At 48.3% G+C, this 18542-nt stretch overlaps 1 protein-coding gene across 4 annotated transcripts in view; it reads right to left on the bottom strand.

Annotated features, from left to right (window-relative positions):
• SOX5 (SRY-box transcription factor 5) overlaps nt 1–18542 on the bottom strand; it is a 490387-nt gene that overhangs the window by 205737 nt on the left and 266108 nt on the right. For all 4 annotated transcript variants that reach the window (XM_029058134.2, XM_029058136.2, XM_029058133.1 and 1 more), the window contains 2 exons: nt 6474–6646; nt 2816–2884 (listed from right to left, as the gene is read on the bottom strand). In XM_029058134.2, the coding sequence (XP_028913967.1) occupies nt 2816–2884; nt 6474–6646 (242 nt within the window). The remainder of the gene's footprint in view (nt 1–2815; nt 2885–6473; nt 6647–18542) is intronic.

Raw genomic sequence — 18542 nt, 5'->3', positions numbered from 1 at the left:
TTAAGCGCTTACTACGTGCGGAGCACTGTTCTAAGCGCTGGGGGAGACACAGGGGAATCAGGTTGTCCCACGTGGGGCTCACGGTCTTCATCCCCGTTTTCCAGATGAGGGAACCGAGGCACAGAGAAGTGAAGTGACTCGCCCGTAGTCACACAGCTGCCGAGTGGCCGAGCCGGGATTCGAACCCAAGACCTCTGACTCCAAAGCCCGTGCCCTTTCCACTGAGCCACTGAGCCACGCCGCTCTGGAAGAAAAGCTGAGCTTTTTGGAGGCGGTGAGAAGTGGGGGCAAGTTCAGTGAGAGTAGGAAAGTCGTCGAGTGGATTTGGCTTTGCTCGGTGTCCAAACCACTTCCTCTCCTCACCCGTCAAAGAGAGACGGCCTGTACACTGACCTCGTACTCGCTACTCAACGAGTTAATAATTCTTTCTAACCCAGTTGGAAGGGCTACCTCTCGAGTGAACTGTACTCACACTTGACATTTCCCTTCTTCCCAAGAGACACGGCTACTTGAAAATGTCTCTGTTTCTGGGTTTGCGTTTGGGTCACTGCGACTCTCGATTTCTACACTCGGAGAAGGAAATCCCAAGTCAACGCACTGGCCCGTTATTTTCGCCGAATTGTCAGTTGTTTTGTTTTCGGGATGTCATCTGCGCGGCTTTCTTGCCGGGTGACACGTCACAGGGAATGAGGAAAATGAAGAAACTCACATAAACTCTGATAATTGAGAAGCACCGTGGATTAATCATAATGTTCATTCATTCATTCAGTAGTATTTATTGAGCGCTTACTATGTGCAGAGCACTGTACTGAGCGCTGGGAATGTACAAATCAGTAACAGATACAGACAATCCCTGCCCTTAGTGATGACGGTATTTGTTGAGTGCCTACTATGCGCCCGGCACTGTACTCAGCGCTGAGTGGATACAAGCAAATCGAGCTGAACGTAGTCCCTGTCCCACGTAGGGCTCGCAGTCTCAATCCCCATTTGGCAGACGAGGGAACTGAGGCAAAGAGGAGTGAAGTGACTTGCCCAAGGTCACCGATCAGACAGGCGACAGAGCCGGGATTAGAACCACGACCTCCTGACTCCCGGGCCCATGCTCTACCCACTAGGCCACCCTGCTTCTGCCGTGCTGCATGCTGCTTAGTCGATTGGACTGTGAGCCCGTCACAGGGCAGGGACCGTATCGGTTACCGATTTGTAATGATAATACTAACGTTGGTATTTGTTAAGCGCTTACTATGTGCCGAGCACTGTTCTAAGCCCTGGGGGGAGAGACGGGACAATCAGGTCGTCCCACGTGAGGCTCACAGTCTTCATCCCCATTTTACAGATGAAGGAACTGAGGCCCGGAGAAGCGAAGCGACTCGCCCACGGTCACCCAGCTGACAAGTGGCCGAGCCGGGATTCGAACCTACGACCTCTGACTCCGAAGCCCGGGCTCTTTCCGCCGAGCCACGCATTCCAAGCACTTAGTGCAGTGCTCTGCACCTAGTAAGCACTCAATAAATACTACTGAATGAACGGATAGAGCCCAGGCCTGAGAATCAGAAAGTCCCGACTTCCGGTACCGGCTCCGCCACGTACCTGCTTTGGGACCTTGGGCGAGTCACTCCACGTCTCTGGGCCTCAGTTCCCTCATCTGTAAAATGGGCATTAAGTGTGAGGCCCCACGTAGGACAGGCACTTCTATCTACCCAGTGCTCTGGGGTAAGTGCTTAACAAATACCATAATCATTATTATTGTTATCATCATTATAAATCTGGCTCCCGTCAGAGGGTTTCTCGGTCGTGTGTAGATTGCGGGCCGAGAGAGAAGCAGGGAGAACCGGCAACGCCTAGTGGAATGAGCATAGGCCTGGGAGTCCGAAGGGCACGGGTTCTAATCCCGGCTCTGTCGCTTGTCTTCCGTGTGACCTTGGGCAAGTCACTTCACTCCTCTGCCACAGCGACCTCCTCTGCGAAACGGGGATTAAATCCTCTTCCTCCCGATTTAGACGGTGAACACCAGGAGGGCCGGGGACTGGGTCCAACCCGATGAACTTCTATCCACTCAGTGCTAAGAACAGTGCTTGACACAGAGTAAGTGCTTAACAAACGCTTAACGAATGCTTAACCTTCTCACCGTGCCTCCATCTCTTCTGTCTCACCCCCCGACCGCTGGCCGTCTCCCCCCGATCAGACCGTGAGCCCGTCAAAGGGCAGGGACCGTCTCTACCTGTTGCCGATTTGTCCATTCCAAGCGCTCGGTCCAGGGCTCCGCACATAGTGAGCGCTCTATGAATACTATTGAGCGAATGAATGAATGGCCCACATCCTGCTTCTGGCCTGGAAAGCCCTCCCTCCTCAGATCCCTCACGTAAGTACCCTCCCCCTGTCCGTCCCCCTCCCCAGATTTAGAAAATGACCGGTTGGATTTTCAACCGATCCCCGCCATTTCATTCGGAAAGATTAACGATGAATAAGAATCGTAGTCGTGGGATTTACGAGCCGGGGACCGTACTAAGCCCCGGAGCGGATCCGGGCAGATCGGGTTAGACGCGGTCCCTTTCCCCCGTGGGGCTCGCGGTCTCCATCCCCGATTTACAGATGTGGTAACTGAGGCCCAGAGAGGCAAAGCGACTTGTACGAGGCCACGCAGGAGACACGCGATGGGGCCGGGGTTAGAACCCGTGACCTATTGCCTCCCGGACCTGTGCTCTACCCAGCATGTCGTTCTGCTTCCCATGTTGGAAAGACAGCGGTATTCTTGGGGGAAGGGGAACATGCCGGAAACGGAAGGGCAGGGTCGGGAGGGAGAGTGATCTCTGACCTGGATCTGCTGCTGCAGGAGATTAATTTTGTGTTGCTGCTGTAGAAGCTGCTGCTGTTGTCTTGCGATCTGCGGAGAAATTTCAGACACAGTTTTACACGGGGCCCCGAAACTGAAAGAACGATACGAACGATAACCATCGTGATATTTGTTAAGCCTCATTAAGGGATGAGTACCGAGGAAGGTATAATCTAGTCCAGCTGGACGCGATCCCTGCCCAGTTTGAGGGAAAGGAGAAAGGGGATTTAATGCCCACTTTTTGGATGACGAAACTGAGACCCAGAGAAGGTAAGTGATTTGTCCAAGATGTCACAGCGAGTGAAGAGCATGGGCCTGGGAGTCAGTAGGACCTGGGTTGTGATCCCGGCTCCACCACTTGTCTGCCGTGTGACCTGGGGCAAGTCACTTTACTTGCCCCAGGGGCAAGCGTGGCTCAGTGGAAAGAGCCCGGGCTTGGGAGCCAGAGGTCATGGGTTCGAATCCCAGCTTCGCCACTCGTCAGCTGTGTGACTGTGGGCAGGTCACTTCACTTCTCTGGCCTCAGTTGCCTCATCTGTAAAATGGGGGTGAAGACCGTGAGCCTCACGTGGGACGGCCTGGTCACCCTGTATCTACCCCAGCGCTTAGTAAGAGAGTCAGAATTAGACCCCAGATTCTCTGACCCCCAGACCTCTGCTCTAGACCCCCCCTAGGCCACGCTGCTTCTCAGTGCTTGGCTTGGCTTAACAAATACCCGAACTGTTTTCCTCATGGATTTCCTGGCTCCATTCCCTCTTTTCCCAAATATACCAAACTAGCTTTCCGATCTCCCTCTTCCCCCAGCTAACGATATTTCAAATTGCTCTTTCAATTAGCGGACTGTGAATTAGTTTCAAGTAGCCAAAGCCAGCCCCCGCATAAAAGAAACCGATGCTATTAGTGTTCTCGGCGAGCGTGCCAGAAAATCTGTCGGAGGTACAAAGATCCCTTCCTCGTTCAGATATCGGTTTCGGTAATGGAGGATCTCACACTCGACTTCCAGGAGTCAGAGAAACTAAGTCCTCACATCAAAATGGAGATTCGTAGAGATCTGTTACGACTGGAATTTAATCCAGGGCAGAGCACTAAATGTTTGGGCCGCGCAAAGGAGTAGAAGCCGTGCGGCCTAGAGGAGAGGGGATCGGGAGAGTTGGGTTCCGATTCTGCCTCGACCTCTTGCCCGCTGAATGTCCTTGGGTAAGTCCGCTACACCGGAGAAGAAGCACGGTGTAGCGGATAGGATGTGGGCCTGGGGGTCAGAAAGTCATGGGTTCCGATCCCCACACCGCTTCCTGTCTGCTGGGGGGTTCTTAGGCAAATCACTTCACTTCACTTCCCGAATCACTCAGGCAGATCAGAGAAGCAGCGTGGCTCAGTGGAAAGAGCCCGGGCTTTGGAGTCGGAGGTCATGGGTTCGAATCCCGGCTCCACCACGTGTCAGCTGTGTGACTCTGGGCAAGTCACTTCACTTCTCTGGGCCTCAGTGACCTCATCTGTAAAATGGGGATTAAGGCTGTGAGCCCCACGTGGGACAACCCGATTCCCCTGTGTCTACCCCAGCGCTTAGAACAGTGCTGTGCACACAGTAAGCGCTTAACAAATACCGACATTATTATTATTACTTCACTTCTCTGGGCCTCAGTTACCTCATCTGTAAAATGGCGACTGAGACTGTGTCCAACCTAATCACCTATCTCCCGCAGGGTTTAGAACAGAGCTTGGCATGTAGTAAGCACTTAACAAATACCATAATCATCACTGTTATTATCATTAGGTCACTTAACCTCCTTAAGCCACAATTTCCTTCTTTGAAAAACGGGGATTAAATCTTCTAGACTACGAGCCCGTCTTCGAGACTGAGCCCCTTGTTGGGTAGGGATCGTCTCTATCTGTTGCCAAAGTGTACTTTCCAAATGCTCCGTACAGTGCTCTGCACAGAGTAAGAGGCTGTAAGCCCGTCAAAGGGCAGGGACCGTCTCTATCTGTTGCCGACCTGTCCATTCCAAGCGCTTAGTACAGTGCTCTGCACCTAGTAAGCGCTCAATAAATACTACTGAATAAATAGGACAAGGAATGAACGAATACCTGATCTGCCTCTCTCTTAGATAATGAGCTCCTTTTGGAGCAGGGCCTGGGTCGGATCTGAATATCTTGTATATCCACCTCAGTACTTAAAACCGAACCTGGCACGTTGGTAAAGCTCTTAACTCCTACACCATGATTATGATTATTCCTTCACCTCTGAAAATCAAACGATACTCACGCTTAATACTACCAGGATGAGACTTCTTGGCCTGGCTTCACGTGGACGTTATACAAACGATTCATCCGGCCAAAACAGCTCACTTATTACCTCCCAGTTCTTACTCTTCAATCGTTCATTCAGTCACATTTATTGAGCGCTTACTCTGTGCAGAGCACTGTACCAAGCGCTTAGAAAGTACAATTCGGCAACAAATAGAGACGATCCCTGCCCAACGACGGGCTCACAGTCTAGAAGGGGGGAGACAGACAAAACACGACAAGTAGACTGGCATCAACAGCATCTTCGCCATCTAGATTGTGCGATGGTTGTGCGCAGGGATTGTTTACTGTTGTTTTGTATTTCCCCAAGCGCTCAGTACAGTGCTCTGCATACAGTAAGCGCTTAATAAATAGGCTTGAATTAAAGTCAGTAGTCAACGTTGTTGGCCTAGAGCCTTTAACCCTCTGTGTCATTAAAAAAAAGGTGGCAAATCTGAACTGTAGAGGAAAACTCTTCTGGAATCTGGGATGTGCAAGAAATGCAGCCTGGCCTAGTGGCTAGAGCCTGGGCCTGGGAGTTAGAAGGACCCGGGTTCTAATCCCGCTTCGCCGCTTGTCTGCCGCATGACCTTGGGCATGTCGCTTCACTTCTCTGGGCCTCAGTTATAACATCTGTAAATAGGAATTAAACGTATTTTCGTCTCTCTAGACTGTGAGTTCATTATGGACAGGGAATGTCACTGTTTAGTGTTGTGTTGTACTTTCCCAGACACTTACTACAGCACTCTGCACACAGTAAGAACTCAATACATGGATTGACCGAATGAATGAATGACAGGAGCCGTGTTGAATCTGATTGGCTGGTATTTACCCCAACACTTACTACAGTGCCAGTCACAAAGTAAGCACTTAACAAATAGCATTAAACAAAAATGCCCCAAATTGCAAAACTCACTGAATATTTAGGTTCATGAGAGCTCCATCTCTGGACTCTGCCATTCCCAGGAGCCATTTTCCAGAAAAAAAGCATGGACCCACCCCCCCCCCCCGAATAATAATGATGGTATTTGTGAAGCACTCGCTAGGTGCCGGGCACGTTACTAAGTGCCGGGATGAATGCAGCAAATTGTGTTGGACACAGTCCCTGTCCCACGCGGGCCTCACGGTCTCCATCCCCAATTTCCAGATGAGGCCCAGAGACGTGAAGTGACTCGCCCAAGGTCACAGAGCAGACAAGTGGCAGAGCCGGGATTAGAACCTGTGACGTTCTGACTCCCAGGCCTGGGCTCTAGCCACTAAGTCATCCTACCTCCCTCATATTCTACCCCTCTTTCCGAGACTTTTCCGAGTGGCCTCCAGCCCACCTGGGGGTGTGGTGGGATACACATACACCCACCTGCTCCTGCTGCTGCTTGGCCAGTTCCATCTGTTGGCGTTGTTTCTCGATCTGCGATGCGGCCAGCTTCTTCTGCTCATCGTGCGCCGCCAGCAGCTGCTCCCGCAGGCTGGTCAGCTGGTTGATCATCCCCATCAGCTGCCTCTCTTTCTCCGCTAAGCTTTCCGGAGTCCCTGGGGGTCGGAGGGGGAAGGATGGCAGGGAGATGGAGGGAGGGAGAGAAGGGGGACGTAGACAAATAGATCGTTGGATGGATGGGTGGATGGAGGGAGGTAGGGAGGAATGGATGGATGGATGACAGATGGTTGGAGAGGTGGGTGGATGGAGAGATAGATGGATGGATGGATCCAGGGAGGGAGGGAGGGATCAATGGATGAATTGATGGATGGATAGATGAATGGATGGATGGATGGATGGATGAAGAGATGAATGGATGGATGGAGAGATGGATGGATGGATGGATGGATGGATGTAAACATAGACACAGAGATAGAGACAGACAGGAATATGAACAGAATGAGAGAGAAGACATAGAAACCCAGATAGGGAGGACAGAGAAAGAGGAGGAGAGGGAGGAGGGAGAGAAAGAAAAGGAAGAAGAGAGAATGTGAAGCAAGAGGGAGAGAAAGACAGGGGGCACAGAAAGAGGATAGGAGGGAAGAGAGAGAAGGAGAGAGAGAGAAGGAGAGACAAGAGGGAAAGAAAGATAGGAAGGACAGAGAAAAGGGGGAGTGGGAGGAGGGAGAGAGTATGAGAAGGAAGGGATGGAGAGAGAGAAAAATAGACGGGGGAGAGAGAGAGAGAAAAAAAAGGGAGGGAGAGAAAGAAATAATAGGCTCATTAACCAATGTCAGCTCTCAGTACTTTTCAGAAGCTTCCAGGAGTAAAGCGGATAATAATGTTGGTATTTGTTAAGCGCTTACTATGCGCAGAGCACTGTTCTAAGCGCTGGGGTAAATACAGGGTCATCAGGTTGTCCCACGTGAGGCTCGCGGTTAATCCCCATTTTACAGATGAGGTAACTGAGGCACAGAGAAGTGAAGTGACTTGCCCGCAGTCACAAAGCTGCCAAGTGGCTGAGCCGGGATTCGAACCCATGACCTCTGACTCCCAAGCCCGGGCTCTTTCCACTGAGCCACGCTGCCTCTTGTAGCCACTCTGCTTCTCGTATTGCTCTACACACACACACACACACACACACACGTACGCATTTGGTCCAGTTGTCAGTCAACAGTGGTATTTATTGAGCATTTACTGCAGGCAAAGCACAGTACGAAGCTCTTGGTAGAGTACAGTATAACAGTTGGTGGTTATATTCTCCGCCCATGATAAGCTGACAGTCTGGAGGGAAAGACGTTAATGGAAATAAATGAATTACACCTACATACGCACGTTCTGTGGGGCCGAGGACGGAGTGACTAAAGCGAGCAAATCTTTTAATAGTCTGCAAGACATAATTTTGATCAATGGACTGATTGACTGCCTCTTTTCCTCTTCCCTCACCACGGTTAAATCCCAGAATTGGACTTACCAAACCTGTCAACCTACCTCAGATGATAGATTTATTTGTAATTCAATTTCAAGTCACCTGACATTAGATCTCCTCTACGCTTCAAATAATTTCTTTCATTACCCTCACAGCCATATGTGTGCTTTGGTTTATTCGCATTATTATTTTATATTGATCTACGCATTTAATTATTTGTCCAGCCATTTCATCCTGATGGGCACGTATGGTTCTCCTGCTTCATCCCTCCTCTTTCTCTGAGAGTGCAATCTGGAAATCTCTTTTTTTGTCTCTGTCTTCCTAAGGAAGCAGCATGGCATAGTGGATAGAGCCCGGGCCTGGGAGTCGGAAGGTCATGAAGTCTAATCCTGGCTCTGCCACTTGTCTGCTGTGTGACCTGGGGCAAATCACTTCGCTTCTCTGGGCCTCAGTTATTTTATCTGTAAATTGGGGACTGAGGCTGCGAGCCCCACCCGGGCCAGGGACTGTGTCCAACCCGATTTGCTTCTATGCACCCCAGTGACTAGCACAGTGCCTGGCACATAATAAGCACCTAACAAACACCACAATCATTATTATTATTAGGGTTGTATCATATTCTCTCAAGCACTTAGTACAGTGCTCTGCACATAGTAAGCGTTCAATGGATTGATTATCATTATTATTATTCTTCTTCTTAATAATATCGATTGAGATGGTGAGCTCCTGGCAGTTAGGAATTAGTTAGTTGGGGCTTGCTAGAGATCAACTTTCCCAGGCATTCATCAAAGTGTGTAGCATTCACTGGGTGCCCAACCAATACCGCTGAATAACCGATTGGATTCAAAACACATTTCAGAATCGCTGACAGTATCTTGAAAAAACAATGTTGCTTTTACTCGATTTTTCTTTTTGCCAGAAGAAATCCTGCATCCCCAACTATGCACTTAAGGCTATTTTGTTCCTTCTCTGAGCCTAACCTAATATTGTTTTTCTTGCCAGACTTTAAACTAGCACATTGTTTTTCTCTGATTGTACTCTGAAAGGCACAAGCTGACAATTCTAAAGCTATTTAGGTAATTACTCTGATCGTAGACGGGCTCTCGAGGTAGGTTTAAACGTCTGCACTTTCTTCCTCACACCTCTGATTGATAATACGTCTAGTTATTAAATCTCGTAATGTGCGCCGACGACATCAAACCGCCCGGTTTGTTACCATCTTCCTGACTCCCGCCCTGGGCCGGGATGTTTTTAGGGATGCATTTTCCTAGCATGATTCTAATCACCCCCTTCTAGATTAAAGCCCACTATCCCATAGACATTTAGCAGAGCGTAGGCATCCGGACCTATTTCGCATTAATAGGAATCCATTTATCCCAAGCTCGCAAAAATGTTCCTCTGCCAGAAGTTTACTTTGGTTAGTATTCACCGATGAGTATGACCCGGTTGAAAACAAATCAGAGATTTCACTCGCGATGAGAAAGAGGATGTTCCGAGCCAATAACTGAAGCTTTATTCTGAAGAGATTCCCGCGTTTGGTGGGGGATTTAACTAGATGGGGAGGAACGAAAAGGGTGGGGGTAGGGAAACTCGGTGAAATAAGCCCGTCTACTTAATGGCAGGTACGGGTAAAAGATGCGTTATTCAAATATTTCTGGGCGTCTTATGTCGGAATTGAAAACTATAATTCAAAAGCGTTCCCTCTTCCGCTACCACTCCTTTACCTCAGGGTCTCTGTATAACCGGTCAGGTAACAGAACAATCAAAGGTGATGTAATTCTTTATTTCGATTAATATTTACATTTCTATACGCTCAGTACAGTAATTATGGTATCGGTTAAGCACTCACTATGCACCAAGCCCTGTTCTAAGTGCTGGGGTAGATACAAAGTAATCAGGTTGTCCCACGTGGGGCTCAGAGTCTTAATCCCCATTTTGCAGATGAAGTAACTGAGGCTTGCCCGAGGTCACGCAGTCACGAGGTCACGAGAAGTTAAGCGGCTTGCCCGAGGTCACGCAGTGACGAGTGCCAGCGCCGGGATTAGAACCCACGTCCTCTGACTCTCAAACCCGTGCTCTTTCCGCTAAGCCACGCACACTGAGTGCAAGTGCTTAGAACAGTGCTTTGCACACAGCAAGCGCTCAATAAATACAGCAGAAGGAATGAATATGCCCAAAAGATATTTTCACCTGGAAGGTGAAACACTCTATTAAGTACTTTTATTACATGGTGTTACAGTGTTATATTGTACTCTCTCAAGTGCTTCTTAGGATTAGTAAGTACTCAATGACCGTGATGGATCGATCAATTCATTGGGAGCACTGGAAACACTCTATAACCTGATGCCTTCGCTTTCCACACAGTCCCGCTCTCGTGCCTCTCCCTGAGCCGCCTGATATGGTACGGTTGAAATATCAAAATCAAATTGTTTGAGGATCAGTATTTTTACTGAGCCACCACTGGGTGTAATGTACTCTATTAAGCACCCAGGAAGTACAAAATAAGGAAATACAAAGTAACCCGCCCACAGGGAACTTATTCTGGAGTCACAGAGTTGTCTTGAAATCCTCATTCCCGAGGCTGAAGACCGAATGGGCTATCTGGAATAGCGCTCCTACCTTTTCTTTTTGAGGAAGAAAATTGCCAGAGGGGTCATATCTGAGCCCCCAAATAGCTAACCTCAAAATAGCGCCATCAAAAGTGCAAAATTTGACCAATTACCGACTCTCCTTTCAAAGAGTTTCCTTTAGATTTCTGTCACTTGGAGGTGAAATTCTTATGACGGAGAATTTTATCGACGACAACATTTTTCAATTAGGGTGAAGGAGCTATACCGGAGTGCCTGGGAATTTTTTAGGGACGCGAGGTGGTCTAGTGATAAGAGTCTGGGAGTCAGAGGGACCTGAGTTAAAATCCCGGCTCAGACACTTGAGACTTTGTGAGACTATCTGCTATATCTATATCTATATATACTATACTATCTATACTATCTGAGACTATCACTATCTGTTGTGAGACTTTGGACAGACAGGTCATTTCACTTTTATGTGCCTCAGTTATCGCATCTGTAAAATGGGGATTAAATAGCTGTTCTCCTTCCTACTGGGCGGGAGCCTTACGTGAGGCAGGGACTGTGCCCGAACTGATTATCTTCTCTCTCTCCCAATGCTAAATACGGGGTGTTATTCATTCATTCATTCATTCATTTATTCAGTTCATTCAATCCTATTTATTGAAAGCTTACTATGTGCAGACCACTGTTCTAAGGGCTTGGGAGAGAACAATAAGACAATAAACAGACACATTTCCTGCCCACAATGAGTTTACAGTCTAGAGGTACATAGTGAGCTTAACAAATACCGTATTTATACTTCATTTTCTCATTAAGAAATAGGCTCGCTCCAATACATGCCAGCTACCATCATTCAATAGTATCAATGTGCAGCGTGGCTCGGTGGAAAAGAGCCCGGGCTTCGGAGTCAGAGGTCATGGGTTCGACTCCCGGCTCTGCCACTTGTCAGCTGTGTGACTGTGGGCGCGTCACTTCACTCTCTGGGCCTCAGTTCCCTCATCTGTAAAATGGCGATTAACTGTGAGCCTCACGTGGGACAACCTGATGACCCTGAATCTACCCCAGCGCTTAGAACAGTGCTCTGCACATAGTAAGCGCTTAAAAAATGCCAATATTATTATTACTAAGCGCTTGAAATGGACAATTCGGCAAAAGATAGAGACAATCTCTGCCCACCGACGGGCTTACATCACCATAAATAGAATCAAGGGGATGTAAGAGTATTTACTGAGCGCTTGCTATGGGCAGAGCACTGGACTAAGCGCTCGGGAACGGACAATTCGGCAACAGAGAGAGACCATCCCCGCCAATGACGGGCTCCCAGTCTAATCGGGGGAGACGGACGGACGAAAACAAGACTTCATCATCACATAAATAGAATCAAGGGGGTGTAATAATAATGTTAGTATTTGTTAAGCGCTTACTATGAGCAGAGCACTGTTCTAAGCGCTGGGGAAGATACAGGGTAATCAGGTTGTCCCACGTGAAACTCACAGCCTTCATCCCCCATTTTACACACGAGGTCACTGAGGCACAGTGCAGTGAAGTGGCTTGCCCAAGGTCACACAGCTGATAAGTGGCAGATCCGGGATGCCCCGGAAACTACGGTATCCATAACTATTCCTTTCAGGAAGGTTATCGACTCTGATTCTTCATTCCATCGTATTTATTCGACGCTTACCGTGTGCAGAGCACTCAACTAATAGCTCGATTATTTGGAATTAAGTTTGCGAAAGATGGCATTCAGATTGGCTGCTAGTTAGTTGGCTAATAAATCCTCATAATCGCATTCTTACATGCTTAGTTTTCTACAGTTAATTTGGTTCGGGATTTTGAAAAATAAGGAATGTCATTTTGGAATCAACAATCTGAGAGGCAGGCATTTGTTTTGATTCACACACATCTACTGTTGGAAGCTTTTAGTCTTAAGTGGAAGACAGTTCCGTTGAATGAACTGAATCATGTGATGAATTACCAGCATCTTCGCCATTGTTACATCCGTGAATGGGTATTTAATGCAGGCAAATGCAGCCTTTAGCTCCGGAGAAAGGATTAAATCAGCTCCGTGCTTTACCAATTTGGCTAGAAGGTCAAGAGTCACATCTGCGCCTCTTTCTTATCGGTTGTCATAAAAGTTCTGTTTTAGTCGATTTACAAACACTGTAACATTTCCATGAAGCTAACTTCACAGAAATGCTAAGATAGATCAGGCCACGTAAACATCATAGCAACTTCTCAGTGGCTAATAATTGCATGACTACACAGGCAGCTGTTTCATACATAATACAAACCCGGCATTAAAAACAAAAGCATTACAATTGCCTCATTTTGATAGGCCAGAAAGCATCGTTGCTAATGTTTGACTTATCTAGGACAATTTTATTTCAAAACAGGAAACTGGTTTGGGTCAATTTTGTTATCCAATCTTCTGGATGAAGTTTAAATACAGTTATTTGGCTTTCACCAACCAAACCAAACAAAGTGACTGCCTTTTCCATTTAAAGTAGCTCCATTTGGGGTTGTTTTCATCATAAACATGTGTTTTAAAACATGAAAAAGGGGAGGATGCCTAAATGGAACCTGACTCTTGTGTCAGCATCCGAGAGTCAGACGGGTTTAATAACGGCGGCGGTATTTCTTAAGCGCCTACGATGTGCCGGGCCCTGTACTAAGCGCTGGAGGGGCTAGAGGTGGGGTAGGACACAGTCCCTGACCCACATGGGGCTCACCGTCTTAATCCCCAATTCACTGATGAGAGAATTGAGGCACAGGGAAGAGAAGTGACTTGCCCAAGATCACACAGTAGACAAGTGGCAGAGCCGAGATTAGAACCCAGGACCTCCTGCCTCCCAGGCCCGTGCCCTACCCTCTAGAAAGCAGGTTAACTTTTGGGGGAATGGCTGGAAAACAAATCTGTCCATCCTATATGACAAATTTATGACGGGGGAAGTTTCAGAAATCTTAACTACATTTCCTTCCTCTTCAATCTCTAAGTGGGACAGTCTGGGTGGTTCTTTTTAATCAATCAATCAATCAATCAATCGTTTTCCTTGAGCACTTACCGTGTGCAGAGCACTGAACTGAGCACACGGTAGAGTAAAATCTAACAGAGTTGGTCGACACATTCCCTGACCACAGTGAGTTTAGAGTCTAGAGGAGAAGACAGATGTCAATACAGATAAATAAATAGTTTATTTAACGGGCCTGAGGAAGGGGTCAACCAAGGGTGCAAATCCAAGGGCAATCCAAGGGTGATACAGAAGGGAATGGGAGAAGAGGACATGAGGGCTTTGTCCCTCTTTGGTCAGAATAATAATAATAATAATTGTGGTATTTCAGTCAATCGTATTTATTCAGCACTTACTGTGCGCAGAGCACTTTGGAAAGTACAATTCGGCAACAAATAGAATCCCTACCCAACAATGGGCTTACAGTCTAGAAGGGGGGAGACAGACAGCAAAACAAAAGAAGTAGGCATTTGTTATGCGTTTACTAGGTGCCTGGCACTGTACTAAGCAGTGGGGTAGATACAAGGTAGTCAGGTCAGATACAGTCCCTGTCCCACATGGGGCTCACAGACTTCATTCCCATTTTACAGATGAGGTGATCAAGGCCCAGAGAAGTGAACTGCCCCAGGTCACACGGCAGACAAGCGGCGAAGCCGGGATTAGAACCCAGGTCCTCTGACTCCCAGGCCTGGGCTCTTTCCACTAGGCATAACTGCCCCCTCACAACAGATGGTTTAGCCCCAGCAGAGCCTTCCCGTCCTTTAGTTCCTGCTCCACGCCCCGCCCGCCCCCCAACGTCATGGTGACGTTAGGGCCAGGCTGTGGGCCGTGTAGAGCCCGGGCCTGGGAGTCAGAGGTCATGGATTCTAGTCCTGGCTCTGCCAATTGTCCGCTGTGTGACCTTGGGCAGATCGTTTCACTTCTCTGAGCCCCAGTGACCTCATCTGCAAAGTGGGGATTGAGACTGTGAGCTCCGAGTAGGAAAGGGACAGAGTCCGACGCGATTTGCTTGTATCCACCTCAGTGCTAAGTACAATGAATGGAGATGTTCACCCCCTTGATCCTATTTACTGCTATTGTTCTCGTCCGTCCGTCTCCCCCGATTAGACCGTGAGCCCGTCAGAGGGCAGGGACCGTCTCTATCTGTTACCGATTTGTCCATTCCAAGCGCTTAGTACAGGTGCTCTGCACATAGTAAGCGCTCAGTAAATACTACTGAATGAATGACTGTCAGTGGGGAAAGAGGGGTAGGGCGAGATGGGGGCAGGAGTTTGTCCAGGACATCCCAGGTCAACCCAAGGTGCCTGGGAGAGGCACCTCAAGAGAGCCCAGGAAGGGAAAAAAAAGTGTCGCTCTCCGTGCTTGAAGAGGACGACGAGGATGCTACAGTTCTGCGATTGTTATGGTATTTGTCACCGCTGCCCAGCACGGGGGAGTTTGGACTTGTAGCCGATGGCCTGCCTCTCGCGAGCCACTGGGCAAGCTAGGACTGGAACGGACGGGCCTCCTTTTCGCTCTCCGTCCCGTAGCCGAGACTGGTAGAGGACTGGAAACTCCTCAGGTGCCACCCTGAGAGGGGCCCTAAATGCTAGGCAAGTTTTAATTGCCTTCAATATAAAGAGCAGGGGTCTGGGAGTCAGAAGGACTTGGGTTCTTATCCCAATTTGCCGACTGCCGGCTGTGTGACCTTGGACAAGTCACTTTACTTCTCTGTGCCTCCATTCCCTCATTGAGAAATAGTAAACACTTAAATACTATTTTTTTTTAAAAAAAAAAGAAGTCACATCCCATCTTCCTTTGGTATGGAAAGGGCCCCCCCGTGACCCAAGAAAATACGCTTGTCTCATGCCCCCAGAAGGCCGCTAGTATCAACAGTCTTCTCCCCGCCAATAACGGATTAAGAGAAATAATCCATCCACTGATACGACTGCCGATCAGAGCCTGTGAATTAAAGACATATGTCGCGAAGATTCGATGCATGAATTAAAGTGGATAATCTCTTAGGTGGCACGAAGAATCTTGAGATAAATGGGCTAGGCGTATTCCGGAGAAGGATTGTGGAGGATAATTCCATCTGAATGACGCCGGACAAGGGGAAGGAGAGCAAGCTTGGATTAGCGCTCAGGTTGTGAGAATAATCCAGTGAGTGACGTGCCGATTCTAGGAGAGTGTTCGGCGAGTCGATCCGTAGGAGGATGGGGCAAAGACCGTGCAGATCTGTCTCCGTGTAGCGCAGTTTCACCGCATAGAGACACTCCGCGGTTTCTGACATATGATAACTGCATCCGCAGCCTGATTCTAGCACTGAACGGAGGTTCGATTCCCGACTGGTTCTCATAAAAACGACAATAATAATAATAATAATGGTACTGGTTAATCGCTTACTATGTGCGGCACTGTTCTAAGCGCTGGGGTAGATACAAGGCAATCGGGTTGTCCCACTGGGGCTCACGGTCTTAATCCCCACTTTCCAGATGAGGTAACTGAGGCACAGAGAAGTGAAGTGGCTTGCCCGCGGTCACACGGCAGACAAGTGGCGGTTCTTCAGATCGGAGCTGGTGGGAGTGAGGGATGGGTCCCCTGTCGGGAGAAGCAGTGTAGCCCAGCGGGTAGAGCACGGGCCTGGGAGTCAAAAGGACCTGTGTTCTAGTCCTGACTCTGCCACTTGTCTGCTTTGTGACTTGGGCAAGTCATTTAACTTCTGGACCTCGGTTACCTCAACTGTAAAGTGGGGATTAAGAGCGTGAGCCCCACGTGGGACAGGGACTGTGTTCAACTCTATTCACTTGTATCTATCTCAGTGTTTAGAACAGTTCTAGGCACATAGTAAATGCTTAACAAGTACTATTATGTTACCATTATTATTATTATTATTATTATTAACAAGAATTGGATCTTCTGCTTGTACACCAGCGCTGAGCTCTCTCATTCTTCTAAATTCCCCTAAAATCCCACCTCTTCCGAGAACCTTCCCCAATTAATTAATAATGTTGGTATTTGTTAAGCGCTCACTATGTGCCGAGCACCGTTCTAAGCGCTGGGGTAGACACAGGGGAATCAGGTCGTCTCACGTGGGGCTCACGGTCTTAATCCCCATTTGACAGATGAGGCAACTGAGGCCCAGAGAAGTGAAGTGACTCGCCCACAGTCACCCAGCTGACAAGTGGCAGAGCCGGGAGTCGAACCCATGACCTCTGACTCTGAAGCCCGGGCTCTTTCCACTGAGCCAGGCTGATTCCCAACTCTCCAGCCACATCAACCCATCAGTGTTATTTACTGAGCACTTACTGTGTGCAGAGCACTATCTTAAGCATCTGGGAGAGTACGATACAAAAGAGTTGATAGACAAGCTTCCCGCCCAAAGAGAAGCAGCGTGGTCTAGTGGGTAGAGCCCGGGCCTGGGAGTCAGAAGGACCTGGGTTCTAATCCCAGCTCCAACACTTGTCGGCTGTGCGACCTGAAGCCAGTCACGTCACTTTTCTGGGCCTCAGTTTCCTTATCTGTAAAATGGGGATTAAGGCTGTGAGCCCCATGTGGATCAGAGACTGTCTTTAACCGGATTAGATTCTATCCACTCCAGTGCTTAGAATAGTGCCTGGCCCATAGTGCGGGCTTAATAAATTCCATAATGATTATTATTATTATTATTAAGAATACAGGACGGAGGGGGAGACACATTAAAATAAATTATAGATAGGGGAAATGCGAGAGCACATGGTATTTCTCAAAGTTCTGAGGGTTCATTCATTCATTCAGTCATATTTACTGAGCTCTTACTGTGTGCAGAGCACTGTACTATATGGTTGGGAGAGTACACTAGAACGGTAAACAGACACATTCCCTGCCCACGATTAGCTGGCAGTCTGGAAGGGGAGAAAGTCATTAATAGAAATAAATAAAATATGGGAACCCAGCAAGGCCTAGTGGAGAAGGAAGTCAGAACAACAATAATAATAATGATGGCATTTGTTAATATGTGCCAAGCACCGTTCTATGCACTGGGATGGATACGAGGCAATCAGGTCGTCCCATGTGGGGCTCACGGTCTTGATCCCCATTTTACAGATGAGGTAGGTGAGGCACAGAGAAGTTGAGTGACTTGCCCAAAATCACACAGCTGACAAGTGGCAGAATCGGGATTAGGAGGACCTGGGTTCTAATCCACTGTGAGCACCGTGTAGGACGGCGACTGTGTCCGATGCGACGGGCCTCTATCCATCCCAGCGTCTAGTACGGTGCTCGCCCCGGAGTCGGCGCTTAAAAGATACCTTAATAATTAATCATGGCCTAGTGGACAGACCACGGGCCGGGGAGTCAAAATAATAATAATAATAATAATAATGTTGGTATTTGCTAAGCGCTTACTATGTGCGGAGCACTGTTCTAAGCGCTGGGGTAGGCACAAGGGAATCAGGTTGTCCCACGTGGGGCTCACAGTCTTAATCCCCATTTTACAGATGAGGTTATGGGTTCTAATCCCAGCCTCACTACATGTCTGCCGTGTGACCTTGGGCAAGTCACTTTACTTCTCTGGGCCTCAGTTCCCTCATCTGTACAACGGGGATTGCGACGGTGAGCAACTGTGACCGACCCTATTCTCTTGTCTCCACCCCAGAGCTTAGTACATTACAGTAAGTGCTTAACAAATACCACGACTATCCCTGTTATTATTCTCCGCGTCTCGGTTTCCTCACCAGTTCCCCTTCCTACTTAGACTAATGATCTTCTATCTACCCCAGTGCTCAGTTCAGCTCCTGGCAGCGCCCAACCAATGCCCCGATTATTGTTGGGTTGGGTGAATATCAAGTATACAAGGGGAACGGAGAGGCAACGCGGAGGCAACGCGGGAGGAGAATGAGTAGGAGAAACGAGAGCTTAGTCGGGGAAGGCCTTCGGAAGGAGGTGTGAATTTTGGAGGATTTTTTTTGATGGGATGTGTCCAACACTGTCCCTGTTAGATCCCTCTTCTACTTTTCTACACGCTGTTCGGTCGGAAACAATC

This window comes from Ornithorhynchus anatinus, chromosome 2 (assembly GCF_004115215.2).
Source record: "Ornithorhynchus anatinus isolate Pmale09 chromosome 2, mOrnAna1.pri.v4, whole genome shotgun sequence".
Lineage (NCBI taxonomy): Eukaryota > Metazoa > Chordata > Mammalia > Monotremata > Ornithorhynchidae > Ornithorhynchus > Ornithorhynchus anatinus.
The sequence above is the reverse complement of the archived record's forward strand: the minus strand, read 5'-3'. Positions and strand labels throughout refer to the sequence as shown.